General features: G+C 46.6%; 2 protein-coding genes across 10 annotated transcripts in view; one reads left to right on the top strand and one right to left on the bottom strand.

Moving 5' to 3' along the window:
- Positions 1 to 20,705, top strand: part of ARSG (arylsulfatase G) — a 108,208-nt gene that overhangs the window by 5,398 nt on the left and 82,105 nt on the right. The window contains exon 1 of one of the 7 annotated variants that reach the window (XM_032456999.1): positions 19,034 to 19,137. The exons of 4 other annotated variants lie outside the window; for them this stretch is intronic. The gene's annotated coding sequence lies outside the window, so the exon portion shown is untranslated. Of the gene's footprint in view, positions 1 to 19,033; positions 19,138 to 19,687; positions 19,830 to 20,705 lie in introns of those variants that run through there. 2 more of the 7 variants (XM_032457001.1, XM_032456998.1) reach the window with 2 other exon arrangements.
- Positions 3,108 to 20,027, bottom strand: SLC16A6 (solute carrier family 16 member 6). 3 transcript variants are annotated; one of them, XM_014553042.2, is made up of 6 exons: positions 19,939 to 20,027; positions 11,400 to 11,638; positions 9,176 to 9,319; positions 8,132 to 8,260; positions 6,255 to 7,070; positions 3,108 to 5,350 (listed from the first exon to the last, which is right to left on the bottom strand). In XM_014553042.2, exons 2-6 carry the CDS (start codon positions 11,629 to 11,631, stop codon positions 5,100 to 5,102), a joined length of 1,572 nt encoding a protein of 523 aa, XP_014408528.1. In that variant the 5' UTR covers positions 11,632 to 11,638; positions 19,939 to 20,027; the 3' UTR covers positions 3,108 to 5,099. The 3 variants fall into 3 exon arrangements, with proteins under 3 accessions (XP_014408528.1, XP_014408527.1, XP_032312899.1); XM_014553041.2 differs by lacking the exon at positions 19,939 to 20,027 and adding an exon at positions 18,643 to 18,827; XM_032457008.1 differs by lacking the exon at positions 19,939 to 20,027 and adding an exon at positions 15,228 to 15,625.

The raw sequence follows: 20,705 nt of genomic DNA, 5'->3' as shown, positions 1-20,705 counted from the left end.
GTCTGTTTCTGTTTTGTAAGTTCATTTTGTATCATTTTTTCAGATTTCACATATAAGTGATATCATATGATACTTATCTTTCTCTTTCTGACTTTATTTAGTGTGATAATCTCTGGGTCCATCCATGTTGCTGCAGATGTCAGTATTTCATTCTTTTCTATGGCTGAGTCGCATTCCATTGTATATGTTTACCACATCTTTATCCATTCATCTGTCAATGCACAATTAGGTTGCTTCTGTCTTGACAATTCTAAATAGTGCTGTTAGGAAAATTGGGGTGCATGTATCTTTTTGAATTATTAAAGTTGTATTTCCCAGATATATGCCCAGGAGTGAGATTACTGGGTCATATGGCAACTCTGTCTTTAGTTTTTTAAGGAACCTCCATGCTGTTCTCCACAGTGGCTGCAGCAAATTACATTCCCACCAGCAGTGTAGGAGGGCTCACTTTTCTCCCCTCCCTCTCCTGCATTTATTATTTATAGACTTTTTGGTGGTGACCACTCTGACCCATGTGAGGTGATGACCTCATTGTGGTTTTGATTTGCATTTCTCAGATAATTAGTGATGTGGAGCATCTTTTCATGTTGGCCATCTGGGTGTCTTCTTTGGAGAAATGTCTGTTTAGCTCTTCTGCCCATTTTTCGATTGGGTAGTTTGACAAGCGCTGTTTTGAATAGGATAGTCAGGCATGCCTCCTCAAGGTGGGTCGGGGGCTGGGGACCAAATGAAGGGTCCTGTATCATGTGTACATCTAAGGAAAGGGCGGACCAGGTAAAGGGAACCACAGATGCCAAGGCCCGAGGCTTGTGATTTCAAGGAACAACAAGAAAGCCAGTGCAGTTAGAGTAGCAAGAGCAAGGCGGAAAATACTAGCCCCAGGCCGTGCATGGAGAGCCATAGGAAGGATTTTAGGTTTTAAAAGGATTATTGCAAGGCTTCTGTATGGAAAATGAAGGCCAGGGTGGGTTAGGGTGGATGCATAGCAAGAGTGAAATTGGGCAAAGGAGCTAGAAGATTATAGCAATAATCCAGCTAGGAAGACATTGGCTTGGATCAGGGTACCGGTGGAGTTGGCAAAAGCAGTCAGGTTCTAGATATATTTAGAAAGTAGGGCTGGTAGGATTTGTGGAGGAGCAAGTTTGGGGAGGACGAGCAAGAGTTCTGCCGAGGACAGGCTAACTGGGAGAGCTCGGTTGGCCCCGCTGCTGTCACACGGTCAGGAGGTCCGAGGTGAAGTTGGGACTTACAATGGCAGTCCTCGCTGTAGAAGAGGTGAAGCTTTGGGCGAATTGTAGGAGAGTAAGTTGCTAGGGTAGTTAGCGTGCTTGTTCTTTTCTTGAGTTGCTAGAAAGTTATATATAAATAATATAAATTCATGGCCACCATTTGTATTTAAACATAACCTTTGGTGAGCCGTATCTGAAAAACCTTCTTAGATACAGTGTTGTGAGATACCAGTTCTGCTGTACATTTTCCCCTCTAGGAGATCCACAGTGACTGTAGTCACTTTGATTTGGGTGTGAGAGTTTTTCTTACATGACAACTGAAATTTTGCCAATTCCTGACCTTGGCACTTTTCTTGTTCCGCACCTTCAGGTGGTCCTTATAGAGACTGGACGCCAGGGGGAGCTAGTGTCCTTGCTTACGCCGCGGTGCCTGGCCCACCTGTTGGAGATTGTAGCCCTCACATTAACATCTGTATTAAAGATAAATCTGAAAACCAGGACAGTTTCTCTTTTCACATTTTTTCACATTTTTCAATGTAAGATATACTTATAGGAGTGACACGTACCATGTCTGGATTGTCTTTAAATTAGTTATTTTAGGTAATGCTCACAACCATTTAAAAGTTTAAAGCTTCTAAGCTCTAGAGGCCTATGAGCGAGCCTCCTGTCTGGGAACTTTCAAAAATAAAGATTCTGGATCCTCTCTGATTTAGAGTATTTGAGGAGTGCAGAATCTAAATGTAATAAACATGTCTAGGTATCTTGAATGGATGAGCAGGTCACAGGAGCGGAGTTAGAACCCGTTTTCTGTTTTATCACCAGGTATTAGGCTAAAGGAAAGGCAAATAGGTGCCCGAAATCTCCATTAACCATTCTTGGAGCGGAAAACGAATAACTTTGTTAAAAGGCTTGGAAACATTTCTCAGTTCAGGATGAATTTGTCTTAGACGAGCATGTGATCTTAACTTTTTTTTACAACTGGAACACTTTCACTTCGGGGTGGGAAACAGTCCACATTTATAGTGAAGTTGCTCAGTCTGCAAGGCTGAAGCAAAATCTCCTTAATCACAGGAAATGAAAACGGAGACTCTGCCATTAGCTCTTTAATCTTTCCTGCCTTTGGCACCTGTGGTCCAGGAATCGCTTTGAGCAGAGTCATCCTTTCAGACTTGTGCCGCCGGTGGTCCCTGTTGGTCCCAGTGTCACTGATGCATGGAGCAGGCCCATGGGCCAAATCCAGGCTACTTGCCTGTTTGTCTTCACAGCCTGAAAGCTAACAATAGTTTTTACATTTTTATGTTGGAAAAAAATCAATCATATTTCATAATGTGTGAGCACTTTATGGAATTCAGATTTCAGTATCCTTAAATAAACTTTTATCGAGACAGCCAATGCTCGTTCTTTACATATGGTCGGTGGCTGTTTCACCCTCCAGAGACGGAGTCCCAGGGCCGTCAAAACCTTAAATATTTACTAACTGGACCTTGACAGAAGAAGTTCGCAGATCTCTGGCATGGAGATTCTGTGCTGTTTACTTAGAGGTTAGACCAGTTTTGGGGACTGCTCTGTAATTGCCTATGGTTAGTCTTTAACTATTTTCACTTAGTACTTTTGATAGGCTTAGCTACCACTCTGTGGCTGCTGTAATATCATTCCATTCACTCATTCTTCTTTTATGAAATAACGACGTTCAGCAAACACTTCTGGGAACAGTTTATGCGTCTCTAGTAGAGTTAAAAGATTTTGCTGGAAAAAAAAAGATTTTGCTGAAAGGTTTTTAAGAAAGTTATTTATTTGAAGTGAACCCTCCTTGAGTTTTTATAACTTCAGTTGGATCCAACAGTGAATGCCCAGAAGTCAATAAAAAACAAATCCCTCTTTTTAAATAAAAAAAGCCATATATTTATTGCAAATCTAGAAGTACCAGAATGTCACTAATACAGAACAAATCAGCAATCCTGCTTTCATTTTCTTCCAAACATGTAAAACCTTGATTACTGACATACTGAAATTGGCATACAGTTTTTTTTTTCATGCACTTAACAGAATGGACATCGAGCAGATCGCTCAGAAACCAGTTATAAATATTAAGTTGTATTGAACATTCATAGTAAAAAATGTGGTAAAGTGCTGAAGTCATGGAAGTCTGCAAAACTGCCACAAGCTCCAAGTCCTTCTCTGGCAGTGACAGAGATTTGCTACATCCACCTTGTTTCTGGTGTGTCTGTTTTAGACGGACACTTTGTCATTTCCTCCCCTGCCCCCCCCCCCAAAGTTTTACAGATTGTCCTATTTCTATGGCTGATCAAATGCTGTACAAAATGTAGCAGGTGGTGATGAACTATATGCCACTTTCATTTCAGTGCAGAGAAATATTCAAGCTTGTGTGTACCTGTAACCAACTAGGCTTGTTATATTTTTTTTCCCCCTGAGTTGTCATAAATTAACAGTAAATGATGAATAAAATGGAGCAGCGGTACTGACCATCACCTGCAGAGTGAGATTCAGGACATAGGAGTCCACCTGTTATCCTCACACTTGCCCTTTTACAGAAAAATACGCACATAGAAATACTATACATGTAGTGTAACTCCAGAAAGACAATGACCAGTTAACCTGATAACTCTGGCAGCACAGAGAAATCAAGGTTTATATATGACGTAAATTGCAACCTATAACTCGTGATGGTAAAACAAATGTCTCTGCCACCCCATGTGAAATACAGAAATGCTTCAACAGTTAGACGTATTTTTTTTTTTAAAAATCAGAAATGCTTTAACAATTCCATGAAATAGAACTCTGATCAAAGAAGATCCTCAAGTATTCTTAGGCAATAAAACAAATCATTTTAAAAAGCTAAGGCGATTTGCTCTTGTCTCCCTCTCCCCTCCCGCCCCTTTAAATCACACACGTTGCCTTGTATCAAATTGAAGAATCATTACAACTTGGCCTTTTATGAGAGTAACTTTACAAGTTAAGACATATTCTTTGAGGCATTTAAAGGATTGCAGAAAGGAGGTAAAAATTCTGCTTATGTCTTAAATTTTCTTTCTTTTGATTACTTTAATCATCCTAGAATAACTTAATAATAAATAGTGGTTTAAATTAAAGACACTACAATCATATATTTCTGAATAATTAAAAGCAACAGGAAGCACATTTTTGAATGTCATGTTGTGTATTCTGTATTGAAATACTTCTGGTAATGACTGGCCGTAAAAAGAAGTGGTAATCTTCACATTTATGAAGTTGAAGTTACATATATTTTAAAAATTTCCATTTGTTAGCCAAATGTTTGGTCTTAAACTATACTTCACTTCCATGGAATATTTGGAAAATCAAGAGGCCCGAATCTGTGAATGGAAACCTCAGTATTTTTCAAAGGGTTTTAAACAATTTGTTCGTATTTCTGAAAATGAGAAATTTTTAAAATGATGATGCAAGATTTTTTTTTTCTTTTTTGGAATGGCTGATTTCACTTCAATGGCCTGGGCCAGGTGTCATTTTCTAATAAGATGATAGTTTATCACATGTGAGAGCCCTTAAAACTACTTTGCCAATTCATGTCACTATTTTAAAACCAGAATGTGAACCAGAGTCCTCCTCTAGCTGTGTATTGCTACTGAATACAGCCAGGTGTATGTACGTACGGAAAGGGTGTTTGGTTGTCTTTGTTTTAGCTGAAAAAACAAGCAAAAAAGGAAAATTTAAAAGAAAGAAGAAAAGGATGTTGGTCGTGGTGTTCACAGATACATTCCCTTTAAAGTGTAGTTGCAAGCGGGTAGAGTGGTCAGCTCCTCCACCGCCCTCGGTCCCCTGGCCCCCCGCCCTCCCCAGCCAGCAGGGCGGCCCACGTGCCCTGGAAGGGCGTCATACGGGCTCCATTCTCACAGGAGCTTTATTCTCATTCTTCCCAAGGTCCATTTCCAGGAAGTCCTCGGGGATGTCGGGTAAAGCTTTCCCCCGACGGCTCTCGGCCCTCCTTTCCCGGGCACGAGGCCGCCGGCACAGCCCCTTCTTGCACGGCCTCACGAGCGCCAGGCACACGGCGGCCACGAGCATGCCGGCGGCGCAGGAGTAGAAGGCTCTGCTGTAGATCTCGCTCTGGTCCACCAGCAGACCTGGGAGGGAGCGCCAGCATCAGTTAGCGACTCGGCCACCAACCCTCTCTCCCCCCAGGCTCCCCGCAAACTCAGCAGCTTCTTGAGTTCTTTGCCCTCCTAGCGTTATCTTGTTTTTTAAAGAAATAAAAGGGTGTGGAAGGTAGGAGTCTTGTCCCTACGGGAGAGAAAGCATAGACACACATACAGCACACTTAGCACCTGAGAAAACTCTGTCCGGGGTCTAATCGGTCCGGGGTCTAGTTGGTCCGAGTCGAGAATCTACAACATGGGGATGGTTAGACGCGTGCTTCTTTGAAAAGGTGACATCGTAAGAGACGAAAGAGTTAAGAGATACCTCGGGTATCTTTTAACATGCGGTAAAACTTCTAATCACAGTAACCTTAAGGTCCCATTTCGGGTCTAAGGCATACCACACACCCATGTCCTTCCTACGAGGAGACGTTCTGTAGTGGTCAGTGAAGTCTCTGCAAAGTGCCGTTCTGTGTTCCAGCCCCTAAAACCCCTCCCGAGATGGGAAGATGGTTTACAGAAGCCCCTTAGTGTGTTATTCCAAAAGTCAGAGGGTAACGAGGTCATAAATCCATGCACACCTCTCCAGCATTTTACAGAGCAAAGTGGTAGGAAAGGAAAGCCTGGGCCTCTTGGCTTGCAGACACAGGTTCTAATCCCAGCCTGGTCACTGATTTACTGTAGGATTATCGGCTCACTCTCTGGCTTTCAGTTGCCTCATATTTAAGTCAAGAGAGTTGGCTCAGGTAACCTCTATCCTGACACCTCTCAAGTTCTCTGCAAGTATAAAAATCAATTGATTTTTTTTTGGAGGGTGAGACCCCAACAGGGATTATAGCATAACTGACTAAAGGACTGTACACAAGGGTTTTACTTGGGGTACTTAAATTACCTGCAAGGGGTGGTCCAGCCAGTCCCGCTATACTCTGGAAGAAGACGTAGACTCCAGCCGCCGAGGACATCTTCTCGATCCCTACCACGTCATCCTCGGCGAGCAGTGGAATGTGGGTCCCTGCGACCGTCCCGACCATAATCCCGAAGAATATGCTACAGGACATCAGACCCCAGAACTCAGTTGCAAAAGTAAAGGCAAACAGAGACACAGTCAGTAAGACGACGCAGATGAGCTCGATGTAGATCTTACGGATGGGCTCTCTGTTCAGGACCAGACCCGCGCCAATCCTTCCAAACACTTCCGCGATCGCCATGGTGGATAATAAAAAAGCAGAGCGGTCCTGGTCAATGCCCAGACTGATGCCCAAGGGGATGATGTACAGAGAAGGTGCAAAGAATCCCAGGGTCACAAAGAGACCGAAGAACGCGTAACAGATAAAACTCTTCTCCTTCAAGATGGAGAAGTCCAGCAGCGGGGCCTTGGGGTCGCTCTGCTTGGAGCCGGGTTTGCCCAGGATCTGCTGGAGGTCGGCCTTGGACTCTGGGTCCATGTTTGTGTTACTAGGCACGTTTTTAGGTGAGGTAGTTAGTTCTACTCCTGAGTCAATGGAATCTATGGAGGTGCGTGTTTTCTCGTTCTCGAGCATATACTGCGCTTCTCTCCGGCTGTCGTGGCTGGTGGCTTTCGGCGTCCCCGGCCCTCTGATCACGATGGGTCTCAGCAGCGCTCCACAGACGACAATGTTCAGCTGCAGGAGGCCCACGAACAAGAGACTGTACCTCCAGCCGATGCTCTCCTTCAGCGCCATGATGGCTTGGATAGACAGGAGCGAGAGGGAAACAAAACCGGAGGTCAGAAATGGACACGAGACCCGGGAGAAAAGAGCAAGAAAGAACGGACCCAGATTTGGAAATGATTCAACACAAACGACTCAGCCGTGTGAATGCAGTCAGCAGGCACTCGGCTTCATTCCGGGTTTGGGGGCTTTTATGAGTCAAGGAGGAGGAAGGTGTATAAAGAGGAACAGAGATGCAATAAAAGTTCTCAGCCAGGGGCTCCAGAAGAGCTTTGGAGGGGCCTCTAGCCAGTTAGAGGCACAAGAAAAATTTTAAACTGACAGAAAAGGGGAAATTACCCCTCTAAGTCTGCCTGCCCTTCACTTAAATTCAACAATTAACATTCTTCTCTGTCTGCCTGCCTGTATTTGTACACATACATTAATTTTTCTGAAACTATCTGAAAAGCTTCAGACATTATGACATGTCACCCCCAAAATACTACAACACATATCTCCTTTGAACAAATCCACTGCAGTTCACCAACACATTCGCCCAGCAACGGCAGAGGAGGGGCGGAGGAGGAGGTGAATCTTAAGTCTCCGAGGTTATCTGTCTACTAGTTGTTAGTGAAATTCACATGGTCACATTAAGATAGGGAACTAAACCAGGGATAAAAATCTCACTGTGAGAGTGTCTACACATGGTGAATGAAAGTGATTTTATTGGCACAATTTAAATCCATACTGAAGATGGCTCTTGTGACCAAGGAGAGAAATAGAATTGCATGAACAATCCCAAATCAACACATCATCTCTTTGGGAACAGATGTTTTGAGCTGTACCACTGAAACTGTGCCATGTATCTTCCTATTATGTAACCTTGGACCAGTATTAAAATGTTTGAATTCCTAAAATGGAGGTTAAGGAGGACAGACCTAAAAACGTGCTGGAGAAGAGAAGACTGTTGGCCTCTCCTTCTGCGCGTGGCTGACGCCGCCTACGAGCTTGGCAATAACTAGCGGTTGGCAAAGGTCAGGGTGTCGAGGAGCCAGTCCGCTCCTCCCTGTGAACACGTGGACTGGGGTGGTCCACCTACCTGGTGCAAAAGCAAACATAGCGAAACATTCTCCTGTAGAAGCAACGGCCGTGACCACGGAGCGTCTTTTGTCAAAGTACTGTGACAGGATGGTGACAGTGGGGAGAAAACTGAAGCAATATCCCAGACCTGTGATGGAAAGTCCGAAACAGCAGTCAGAACCATGTGCTCATGGATGGCGGAAGGAGACGTTCAGAGATCTGGGATCTGTGTGTTTATTTTTAAAACGGTGAGTTCTGGGAGCTCAGTCATTCGTTCTGGAAAACAGTGCTGTCGCAAGGAAAAACAGGTTTCCTCAGAGATCTGGAGAAACTGCAACAGCTCTTTTGGGGAAGCGAAGAGTTCAAAAAAAAAAAAAAAAAAACAGAAAACTTTTTTTTTCCCCTACTCTTCTGCAATTTTTGCCCCAAATTTATATAATTTGCAATGGTCAGACTATAATTTGATATATATTATAAAATGTAGTTTTATAATAGTTTCTATGTAAGACGTCTATTTGGAAATAAGTGAGCTTTGATATGTGCAGAATATATGAAAAAATTTTAAGTGTATAAATCTTAACTAAATATAGCTGTGTATATATACACATACACATAATAATAGGTAATCCGTGAGTAATGTAGGGACTCCTTTTAAAGGGAAAAAAGTTTTCTCAGACCCCTAAGACTGAGTCAAGAGTACAGCACCCTCCCCTCCAGGTCAGGATCCTCACACCCCAACTGGGGAAATCTCGGCTAAAGAAATCCAAATCTTCCTTTGTGAAAATGGTATCTTTTGCCTGCAAACCATTGCAAAAGAGTTCTTGTTCTCATCGGTAAAGACTTGAAAAAAAAAGTCAGACAAAAAAATATTGGGCATTGAGAAGAGGTTCCCCTGCCCGCGGAGTCCATGCAACCCAGGTCAAGACCATGGATCTGGGATGCTATAAATGGTAAAGAAAGAAGAGAAAGCCAGAAAGAAGTATACTTTTGCATCTCTTCTTCCTCTTCCTTGTTCTTCAAACTAAGCATCTGGAGAAATTGTGAGCCCAGAGGGAACACTTACCAGAGATGATGCCGATGGTGATGTACATCTGGTAAACCGCCTGCGAGAAGGCTGCTATCACCATCCCTGTGCTGACCAGCAACCCTCCCGCCATCACCACCAGACGGTGTCCAAAACGGGAGCTCAGGACAGTGGAGAGGGGAGCTGCGTTAAGAGAGCAGAACGTGGTATTTTAACTCCTGGAGGCGTGCGCATTCGCTTTCATTAGATCCCATCCTTTACGCCTTGACCATGGAGGCACGATGTGAGATATATAACACATTCTGTGCAACGGTTTCTGAAAGTCAGTTCAGCTCTTACTGTAGTATTTGCTCAAGCTGGACATATATTTGGTGGGGGGGGGGCTCCTTAAAAAGAAAGCCAGAGTAATGTATAAAACTTACATCTGTATTGTCAGATGAAAGATTTAGACTCTCCATGAACACCTATACACTTAGACATGCATTACATTTATGTTATTCTGTAATAAAAATGGGCTTTCCTAGGAGCCTGAGTCTTTTTTTTTCTTTCTTTCTTTTTTCTATACTCACTGCTTTGGATTCTTTTTAAAAAGGCTCCATTTAGGGTCAAATTCTAGCTTAGTTCCATTTCCATTTGACTTTTCTGCAAATGATATGAGTATGGTGAATTCCATCATGCATACCAGAGGGAGGACAGAGAATTCAGAGTGGCTGATGAATTACAATTGGCGTAGCTTCCATGCACGACATCCCCTCGGACATTTAAATCTGGAAAATTAGTTTCCTAGTTATATATTACTCAGGCTACCGCTGATACTGACTTGAGTCCAATGAGATAAGGAACCATCAAGGGTTGCGGGGGGAAGGAAAAACAAGACAGTGCATGCTGGCAGAAAGAGCAAAGAAAAAAAGGACTAAATTTTGTTGGGGGTTGGTCCATACATAGCTCTTATGTTAGCAGAACACTAACATGATAATATCATGCATATAATGACACCACCAGCAGCATTGTTTTTAGGCAGTGTGTTGCCTTAAAGCACTACCTACCAGAATAATAGCATTTAGAAGAACTATCTTCTGGGATAATCTGATAGTGTATTAACTAGAGATTTCTTGTGGACTGTATTATCTTTGGTTAGGAAAGAGGGAAAAGTTCAAGTTTTGGGATTTTCTTTTTATTTAGATTACCAGATGTAAAATTTTGGTTCTAATTCGTATCTTTCCGAGAAAGTAAACATCCCGTGATCAAAAAATTAAGTATCTGAAGGCTCAAACTGGAGCTCGGAGTTCTGCAGTGAAACTCGTAGGAGATGGTATCAGGACTCCTGAGAGAAATTCTGACTTTTCCCAACAGCAAAGAACAGTGGAGCTGCCTCTTTAAGACAGTCTACAGCGGGAAACGAGCTACACTGAAAGACGGGCTTAGAAAACGTCAGAGACAGTCGTCCCATGACAGGGTATTAGGGTACAGTTAGGGAAATCTGAGGTGAGTTCAACGTCCTTGCTTTCTCAGAAAACCCTACGGTGGTCCCTGACAGATGGGTGGACTGTCATGAGACCACTCAGACATGTGGAATTAGGTCCGGATATGGGACAAAGTGAAAAATCAGTTTGTTAAGAATTCTGCTACACCCCTATTTTATTGGATGCTGTTGGCTTTGGGAGCACGGTACACCTATTAGCCAGGGAAGTCCTTTAGGGAAGCAGGTGTTTGGAATTTGGAGCGTCCCCCCTGAACAACGGTTATAATTTTCCATGATACCCTTTTACACCTTCCATCTTTCTTCCTCATGTAGCCACGTCTTCATGTTTCCAAACTGTTTCCTGAGCGCGTTTTTATGAGCCCAGGGCCCAGGAGGCAAAGTACGTTTGATGGTGCTTCTTTAGGAAATGACTACATTCCTACTGAACTGGGGTCTTCAAAATAACCTACGGTAACTGCACCTGAGGGGCCGTTTCTCCAAAATTACCTACGGGATCCTAAGAGAGTGCATACAGTAGGCGTTTAACACGTGTGTTAACCCGAAGGCAGTCACATCTGACAAATAGGCTTTTTTCTCCGGTGCCTCTTACCTCTTGCCATCCCCAACCCCTGAAAACCAGATTACTTAATCGAGGCTGGAAAGAGCCAACAGGTCATCTAAGGAGAAGCATCACGGCACAGTGAGCGCCATTGCACAATAAGGCACACTGAACGTTACACAATAAGGCAGACTGAACGAGGCACGTGCTTACAGAGCATTTGAACTGAAAGGTGTACTAACCTGTAAATGTTAAGACAAACACACAAATTGATATTATCCACGAGATCCTGCTGTTAGATTCATCGAAACTGTCCATTAAGTCATTAAAGAAGACACCGAACGACTTGATGATGCCATAGGTGAAGACTTCAACGAAGAAGAAAGAAACAGCGACCACCCAGCCCCATCCTCCATCAGGCACTTGAGTATAAACATTGGCTCTGGAACAAAGCTGTGATTTCTTTTGGGTCATTCTTAATCTGAAAGAAAAAAAAAAGTTAAAGAAAAAAGTTCAGACCAGCAACGGCACGAGGCTGGATGAGTCTAACACTCTTCAGTACATGTAACAGGTAAGCACAACTTACCGCACTTCTTAGGTTGATGAATATTTGAATCATGAGCAGTTATTATAAAGTCTTTGAATAATAACAGTATCTATCCATCTATCCACCCATCTATGTGGAGCCCCCAAAGATTTTGGGAAGTTGGACTTCCAAGCTGTGGCAGTTAAATGGGAAAAACTAACTAAGCCAACATAAGGAATCCGAGCAGAATATTTAGAGACACATTGAAGGACAAAGAGTGACCACCAGACCAAGTATCGATGCTGACCTTGAACCTGAAGACAAGTCAGGTGAAGGAAGACTGAACTGGCCATAAGGACTGTTGATCAGGAATAAAGCCCAGGAAAGGAGAGGCTAAGACGACACTGATCGTACGTCTAGCACCTTCCACGGGACACATGCTTGGACGTCCTGTGCATCTCTACCTGGTGCCACTGGCCGTCCCAACCATCCAGCCACCTCTCCTCCATCCCGCTTCCTACTCAGCAACATTCTGATGAGCTAGGGTCCCATGTGGATGTACCTACATGGACAGAACATGACCATAAATCAAAATGTGGGACTTCTGTCTTCTGGGAGTTGGTTTGGGGTGAGTGAGCTCCTCCAAGTTGGTCACGACGTGGTGTATGAGAAACTGAATTTCTACACACAAGACAAGTACTCTGGAATATAGTGACCAAATCAGGCCACCAGTGTGCAGGGTCTGGATACCCAGTGAACTTAACCGGGTTACCCCTGCTTCCCTGTTCAAATGGCGACAAACATCAAAACAAGCAGACCTGTGGCGTAACACCACTCAGACACTAGATTTAACACTGGAGGGAGGGCCGTTTAAGCTAAGTCTTCTGTGATGGGCTCTAGCCCCCTAAACACTGACATTTTCAAAACCTTGGCAACTATGTATACTTTGAAACAGTCATGTGTGTTTTTAGCCCAACTAAAAATTAATCTCTCTCATAATAAATGAGTCCATGGTCTGAGAGCTCTTAATGGAAACCCACCTTGAGTTTAAGAATTCTCTACAGTGACACAGTGATCCAGGTGAATTTCCAGGATGCGTGTGTACCCTTTCCCTAGCTGTGAGTTGTGTTCACAGACTGAGGCAGGTTTTATTGATAATGGAGGGTGATTGAAGAAAAGCATGAAACCTCATCTTCCCCAGCAGTCTTGCCGATTTCTGATAAGAGGACCAAATATTCTGAATTTGCTCTAAGAATCTTAAAAAGTAGCAAATCTGACCTAGTTTCATATTGTTCATCCTACGGACAGCACCATCCCCACAGCAGCCTAGCGCTTGGGAAGGACCGTCTACTTACTTTTCGCTCTATTACGGTTAGATATTTGGTTGCATAAAATAGGGCAGGAGATGCTTTAAGAAGCTTATGCTCTCTGCAGCAAAGGCCTTTGCATTTTGATGTGTGTCAACGTGTCATCCCCGAGAGCAGGGGCAAAGGCGGGAAGGGCCGTTAAGTAGCTCAGGATGTCAGCTAAGCAACCATGGGACAGTCTGTCCTTAGTGTTCCCAGCAGGAAAGCAACTGATTTAGGATGGGAACCTGGAGCCTTCCAGCAACGGAGGTTTTCACAAGATCCCTCCTTCGTTAGACTTTCAAAATGCACCCCCAAGGTGAGGCAGCTGGGGTAGAGGAGTGACAACAGTACTGGCTTAAGATGGAGAAGACCAGGGGAAAAAAAAAGGTACTTGCCAGTGTTGGCCCCAGCATTGTACTGATCCCTTGGGAGGCGGTGTAGGAGGGAAGGAGGGGGAAGTGGTACTGGTGAGCCCACCGCTCAGGTCCTCAGCCTTCATCCTCCCATCTCATACCCCGACTGGGCCATTCCTTTGAGCCCAAGATTTCGTTACTGGTCTCTTAACAGGCTCCACGTGTCCAGCACAATTAATCTTTTTGAAATGCTGCATCGCCATGACATGCTTCTCCTCACATTTTCTCCGTGGCTGTCCTCTTTCTGAAGGATAACATCCACGGATCATGAGACACACCGCCCACCCACCCCCCAGGTGTCTGTAGCCTTATTTCTTCCTGTTCAATGATTCGACTCCCCTGCCATGACCAAAAGGGACTCCTCCCTGCCTCCTGGTCTCTCACCATCCTGCCTGTGGCCAGGCCCTTTCCCCAGGCTGGAGGGAGGTCCCCTTCCAGCTGGCACCTGTAAGACCTGCCCCATCAAGTCCTCCTACTTCCATAATGCTTCCTCTGATCGACTCAACCTAAGGGGCTCTCTTTGTGTGACAAGTATTATTTGAACAATGGGGGTATTACTGACTTGTATGCATTTATCTTAGTTGCTCAATTAAATTGTAAGCTCATAGAAAACAAAATCTGGGGTCTCTATCTCTTTGTATCCCTTTGCCCCTAAGTACCTTGCATGTGGCTTTTATTTTTTTTTTCAACAAAGTACCTACTAGGTGCCAGGGCCTTTGCCAGGCACAGGGGGACATGACTGAAAATACACAGAGATGGCTTCTGCCTCCAGGAACTTAACCGTTTGTTGATGACAAGGATCAGGAACCTTAAGACTGAAATCTATCACATTTTAAAACCATTCAGCCATGTCCTTCTGGAGTTCAGCACATTTCTGACAAGCAGTCAAGACTGAGTGGCTACTAAGTCCAAGGTTTTTTGTTTTTTTTTTTTCAAATAGGACTTTTTTTTTTTTTTAACCACTACATTCTCTAAAAAATTTTTTTTCTTTATTTAAATGGAGGTACTGGGGATTGAACCCAGGATCCTGTGCATGCTAAGCACGTGCTCTACCTCTGAGCTATACCCACCACCCTGGGCACCCGTAAGATCTTAAGTTTTAATACAGGGCTCAGGACCAACTTGAATAAAAGCATATTGGGCTAAAATGTGATACAGGCCCCCTAGAGACAAGCTGAATCTCTCTCTAGCCTAAAATCACTGCAGGAGCAAGACAGAGAATCTTTTTGTCGGGTTGCATTGAGATCAGCAAGAGCAGACTGCAGTTTTTCTCTGAAGATGAGATTCCCACCCATCGCAAGGCTCTGGGTCAGGCCAGAGCTTCAGCTCTGGTGACGGGCGCCCAGGTCACACTCTATCTTTGCCTGCTGCAGTCGGTGGTTTGAATGTGCAGAATGGGTGGCATCGGGAGGAACCGGCAGCCCCGGGATGGAGTTAAAATCACAGAATGTTAAAACTGAAAGGAAACTGGGAGCCCATCTTTGGTCCATCTCCTCTTTGTAAAATCCCACTCACAAACCGAGCCCCAGAGACGGGAAGGGACTGGACAAAAATAGTCCAGAATCAAATCTCCTGCCTCCCAGGGCCCTGCTGTATTAGGACACAGAACAACATTTAGAAGTCCAGGGAAGGGAGTGTTTTATAGAGATTTCGAGGAATCAGTTTCTTTCAGAGATAAAAGCTCTCCTGGCCTTCGTGTGTAGAAATCTATGAGAACTCTTTCACTACTTAACTGTGTGACCTGGAGAAAGTCACTGTACCTCTCTGGGCCTGAGTGCTCACCAGTCAAATGAAGAGGCTGGACGTGGGAATCCTTAAAGCTCGCATCCACCTGGCTTTGGCAGCTGACACCTGACTTCTCAATCACCTGATTCCTCAGGCCAAACCTGGTGGCCCAAGGAGACCTGGGAGCTAGAAGGAAAGTGCAGATGTCAGCTGGTTCTTGCAAACGTGGGTGTAAAGGACTTGGATGTTGGTTAGATCTGATCTCAGCTGGTTGGAAGATGGTGGACTTTTGATTGCTCTACTTTTGTTTACTTTCTGAGCTCCTCCGGGGTGTTCAATTCTTTTTTATTTTTTTAACTTTGCTTTACATCTGTGCTACTCTCCAGGAGCTAGATCCAAATATAACTTTCACCTGCATTCTTAGGATTTTGGAGGACAGCTTTTTTTGGTTATTATTGCTGGGAACATCATAAAGGAAAGATGATATCCTAGCACCCACTCCTACTCCAAAGTTTACGCCTTCATCCTCCTAAAGCATCTTATGCCCTAGTATCTACATAGCTCTAAAGACCACCATATAGAATGATAATAGAATAACCTGGTTTCCAAAACATACTGGTTGATAACATCTGAATTTGGCCCGCAGGGCCACCTACGGGGCAGTCAGATGCTCTTTCCAGAGCCCGTGCCTGGCAGTGTGCTTGGCACATGATATGTGCTCAATAAAACTTCACTTAAACAAAGTATGCATCTTGGGGCGCTCCTGATGCAATGTGCCACTCTATCCTTGTAAAACCCAGTCACCAAGTGAGGAAGTCCCTGCTTGCAGAATAAACCTTCCCTGGCCTCTCCTTTCCTTTGCCTGTTCACCCAGCAGACCAACTGGCTTAGCGAAGGGTCAGCGTCTACAAAGCAGGAAACAAAGGCCTGCTGCTTAGAGGGCTCTGTAAACTCCAGGACATGGAAATGTCTGTTTTGGCTTTATGGGCATGTGAATTTATCTGATGGGAAGGGATATTAGTTTACTGTGTGGGGAGATAGTGGGTGAGGTAAGCTGAGCGACCCTGCGGCCTTGGGAGAATCACTCTGCTCCCTTTCAGTGTCATCAAGAAGTGAACAGGGGAGCTGAACTAGACTGGGATGACCTCAGATCTCTTTCTGCCCTAAAAATCTACATTTCTCTGATAGCCTTTGACCCTGACTTGCTCTAAGTTACCCTTTCATCTTTCTCAATTCATGTTGGGAGTCCTCTGACGCCAGGCCCATGGGTTTGTCTTCTTGAGGCCCTTCTGCATTATTTGTTGAATTTCTCTTTACCATTAACTGGCTGCACAATCTTGGGGAAATCACTTAATTCTTAAATTTCATCCTCGGTAAAAGCAGGGGTGAGACAGGGTGCTGTGGAGGGTAAAATGCCATGATTCTGAATGAGGGTTCCCGGCAGCCATCTCTCCTTCACCCTTCTTCCAAAGCAAGTATAACAACAAAATTCACAGTCACTTTGGAGTATTTCCTATAAGCATTTGGTCAGCTAATCTTAAATAAATGAGTATCCTGCCAAAACTGAGAAATCTGTTATATCTGGGAATTCCACTGCAGTTGGATTTGTTGAGAAAAAGCTTTGCTCTAGAGGCATGAAGAATGCAAAATATTGGACTATTATAGACCATCAGAGTGTTAGTCCAGGGTCAGTTCAGAGCAAAGTTCAAAATGCAGGCTTTGGATGGAAGTGGTGATGGCTGCTGGTGCGGCCAGCGTTGAGCAAATCCTCAGCTAACGCACTGCCAATCTCCATTCTTCTTAAAGGCGTAGCCTGGAGAACAGCTTTCGACAAGTTGTTTCCAGCCCTAGTTGTCAAAACCAGTCTGTATTTAGGTAAAGTTCATTTCGGTTCTCTTATTAAGAAAAAAAATCTGAATCCTAACCTGGACAGCCACCTCAGCAGCTGTGAATCACTGGATTTAGAACCGATTCATCCATTTTACAAGATGATGGTGTTGAAACCTGAGCCCCTAATTTAAGTGTCCTCCTCAGGAGTTCCACTGAGGAAAGTCCTTTTTGGGAAACCACAGAAGGAAAACTCAGGGTTAGTGGTACTCATTAAGATAGAAGGAGCTTTTCCACTTGGCTGCATTGTTTATTTACATACTGTAACTCTCTATCTTGGACGCGTTTCCCTTAATTATGAAAAGAGGTATTTCTATACCCACCAGGCAGGATGTATTGTTGACCCCAAAAATGCCACGTACTGGTGCTTGGCACATGGGAGATGCATCACTTAGAGCCACTTAGAGATTTCTGCATAGTACTTGGTTATTTTGTTGTTTCTGTTGTTGAAAACAAGACCCTCCACTTACTATGATTTGCAAAACAGTAAGGGTACTGAGAAATCTCATTCCCAGGGTGGAAACCATCTCCTTCGAGAAAGCGCTGGCACGGAGTGTCTATAACTGTGCAAACAAAACCAGCTTCCAGGTTGACAAGTTGTAATTGCTCTTCCCCAGTTAACTCCAGGGAGCTTTTTCTAAGACTAATGCCCCCCGTATTTGGTGACATTTTCGTGTCACCGACGAAACTTCTATCACCTGTCTGCTGCGGTAGCATGGGTGTTTAGGTTTTTAGAAAGAAAGAAAGGAATAAAGAAAGGAATAAAGGAAGGGAATAAAGGAAAGAAAGGAAGAAAGGAAGAAAGAAAGAAAGAAAGAAAGAAAGAAAGAAAGAGGACGAACAGAAGGAAATAACCCATTTCCTCTGCAAAACCATCCTCCCTCGCTAGAGAACCGCTCGGCTACACGGGCGCTTTCCTGTGGATGGCAGCCCCGGGAACCTTGGAAGTTGAACGGGACCAGCCTTCATCCGCTGACAGCTCTGACGGTCAAGGTGGACGATCTGCTCTCAGCAGGGAAATCCCTGACTTCCCTGGGAGAAGGGGGGTGTCACGTTGGCCACCCCCGGTGTGTGTGTCGGGTGAGGGGCGACCGAGAACCCCACTTTCCCTCGCACTGCCTCCGTGGCCGCCCTGCGTGCGCGCGCGAGCCTGGGGAAGGTACCTCTGACATTTCGCTCTTGTGACGCGCAGGCAACTTCATGCGGAAAATCCATGCTGGGGGCTGAGCACGGCGCCCCCACTCGCCCGACGGCCCGCAGCCCCTAACCCGGGGCCGGGGGCACTAAAAAGGCCAAATCTGCCTTTTAGGTATTCTCCGGACCCCAACTGTACCGGAGCCACCGACATGCAACTCTCGGCTGCCCACACTGGCGAGAGCGCGTCATCCCGGTGGCCCTGAGCATTCCCAACTGTCAAAGAGATTTTTTCGGAATAACCTCTCCAAAATGTTAAGCTGTTAAGTGGTTTCCTCTTCCTCCCTCCAACCTCCCCACCACCCTCCAAAAACTCCCAACACAGATTAAAAAAAAAACCCACACCCCACCATTAAACTTTTAAACATGTAAAATAATAAAACCAACTCACCAAGTTAGAAGGGAAGAGAATAAACCCCAAAAGGCTCCCAATAAGGCGGAGGCTTGGCCTCCCCCTCCTTATAAGCCGCTCGGTAACATGAGAAAGGATTAACCCCTTAGGGCGTGGGCCTGAGCCTATGGCAAGTTGGCTCCGGCGGGTGAGCACCGGGCGCCCGGCCCACCGGGCCCCGGCCCCGGCCCCCACCCGCTCCCGCGCCTTGGGCACCCGGACCGCGCCCGCCCCCGCCCCCCTCCCCGGCCGCCTGCGCCCGGGCCGTGCGTGCTGCTGCCCGCGCCCCGGCCCCGCGTTGCTTCCTATCTCTTATCCTATACCGGCTGCAGCCGGTCTCCGCCGGCCTCGGGGGCGCGCCGCCGCCGACCATGTGCTGCGAGCGCGGAGCGCCGCCAAGGAGGGGGGCCGGCCTGGCGCGCGCGCGCCGGCCCACGTGGACGGGGCCGTGTCGGGAGCGCGCCCGCCCAGGGCCGGGGCTGGGGGTCACGGAAGGTAACGGCGTCGCTGTCCCCGATCCGCCGCGGGGTCCCGCGGGGCCACCCCCGCCCTTGTCGCCGGGGTCCCAGGCATGCGGCCCCCAGGCGTCTCTAGCCGGGCGCGGCTCTGCGCGCCTGGCCAGACCAGACCCCGGCGCTCCGCTGCACTGTAAGCCGGGAGCGCCGATACCCACTCTGCGGGCACCTCCGGCCGGGAGCGCTCGGGGCTCCGGGGCCCCCTCCCTTCCCGCAGCCCCCCAGGCAACCCTCCCAGCCCCGCCCGCGCCCGGAGGGTTTGGGCTCCCGGCTGCGGCGGCTCTGCGCCCGCCCCGGGCAGAACAGGTTCCTTCCAGTTTGGGTGTGAGCTGTGCGCGCGGCTCCGCGGACCCCTAGTTCCTCCTCCTGCGCCCACTTCCCCCGATTTCGTCAACTCGCGCACCCCCACGGTTCCCCTTGGCTGGGGGTGGAGTGCCGCAGTGGGCCCCAGGGAGCTGGCGGCCCGGCTGCCACGGGGACTTTGCTTTACCCCCTCTGCTGCTGCTGCAGCAGCAGGAGCAGCAGCAACAGCATCGCGTTGTGCGAAAGGGATGTGTTTGAGCAGCCGGGCTGAGTCAGCATCCCCGGCCCGGGGCGCGCGCACATCCTCCCCGCCTGGCGGGAGGCGACGTCCATACAGGTGCATGGATGCCTAACTCGCAGGGAGCGCAGGTAGGGGAGGGACCCTGATGCTGTGGGGGTACAGTGCCCCTCATCCCGAGGTCCTCGACCCCAAGATTACGGTAAACTCAGCAGATGATGTGCGGGAAACCTCACTTACGAGCTCGGGACAAAGCAGTGTGTTAGGTCCCAGGCATTTCGGAGCCTGCGGGGCGCAGAGTTGGCTTCCTGGTCTCCACCTCACATCCCCAGGGCCTATCTGAGACCTGCTCGGAAGCAGAGGCCTCATTCTCCACATTCCTCTGCGGACTTTGGCACTGGCGGCTCCCTTCATTGGGGTTTGGGGAGTGTGTTTCTCATGTCAGAAACTCGAGAGAGCCTGGTTTGGGAGTGCGTGCACGGAGGGTTGCCACCGGGAGGAATAGGCGATTTGAATTTTGATTTTAAAAAAAAATCCCTTTGCAGTCGCTCCTGATTTCTCTTACAATTTTGGGATAGGGTCTACCGACTGGGTTAAATGCCATCCTGTGCTGTTAACAAGCTCTGGCGTGGGTTAGGTGGGGGGCAGGTATGTTGGCGCGAAGTGCCTTGTTGCGACCAGCACTGTACAGCGGGGACCACTGATGAGCTTTGCAACCTCGCTGGAGTAACCCGATTTCTTGGGGCGTCAACTTCCAAATCTATAAAAGGGGGACAATCGTGGTATTCCCAGAAACGAAGGGTTTACTTTATGATGCCAGTGAAGCACGGATCAACAGTGACTGGCATATGGTAAGACCTCACTAGCCAGTAGCTGTTAACGTCACTGCCGTTCATGGTTGATCAAGTCTGGTAGCTGACTCCAGCCCGCACCTGCACGCGATCCTTTTCGAGCTGTTCTTCGAAGAATTCGCACGTAGGATGAAAACACTTAATGCTAACATAGGA

This window comes from Camelus ferus, chromosome 16 (assembly GCF_009834535.1).
Source record: "Camelus ferus isolate YT-003-E chromosome 16, BCGSAC_Cfer_1.0, whole genome shotgun sequence".
Lineage (NCBI taxonomy): Eukaryota > Metazoa > Chordata > Mammalia > Artiodactyla > Camelidae > Camelus > Camelus ferus.
The sequence above is the reverse complement of the archived record's forward strand: the minus strand, read 5'-3'. Positions and strand labels throughout refer to the sequence as shown.

Coding starts and splice junctions, on each gene's coding strand:
- SLC16A6 (XM_014553042.2), bottom strand. CDS start 11,631: ATGACCCAAAAGAAATCACAGCTTTGTTCCAGAGCCAATGTTTATACT. Junction 9,320..11,399: donor GTTTGTCTTAACATTTACAG/GTTAGTACACCT, acceptor CTCTTAACGCAG/CTCCCCTCTCCACTGTCCTG. Junction 8,261..9,175: donor CACCATCGGCATCATCTCTG/GTAAGTGTTCCC, acceptor TTTCCATCACAG/GTCTGGGATATTGCTTCAGT.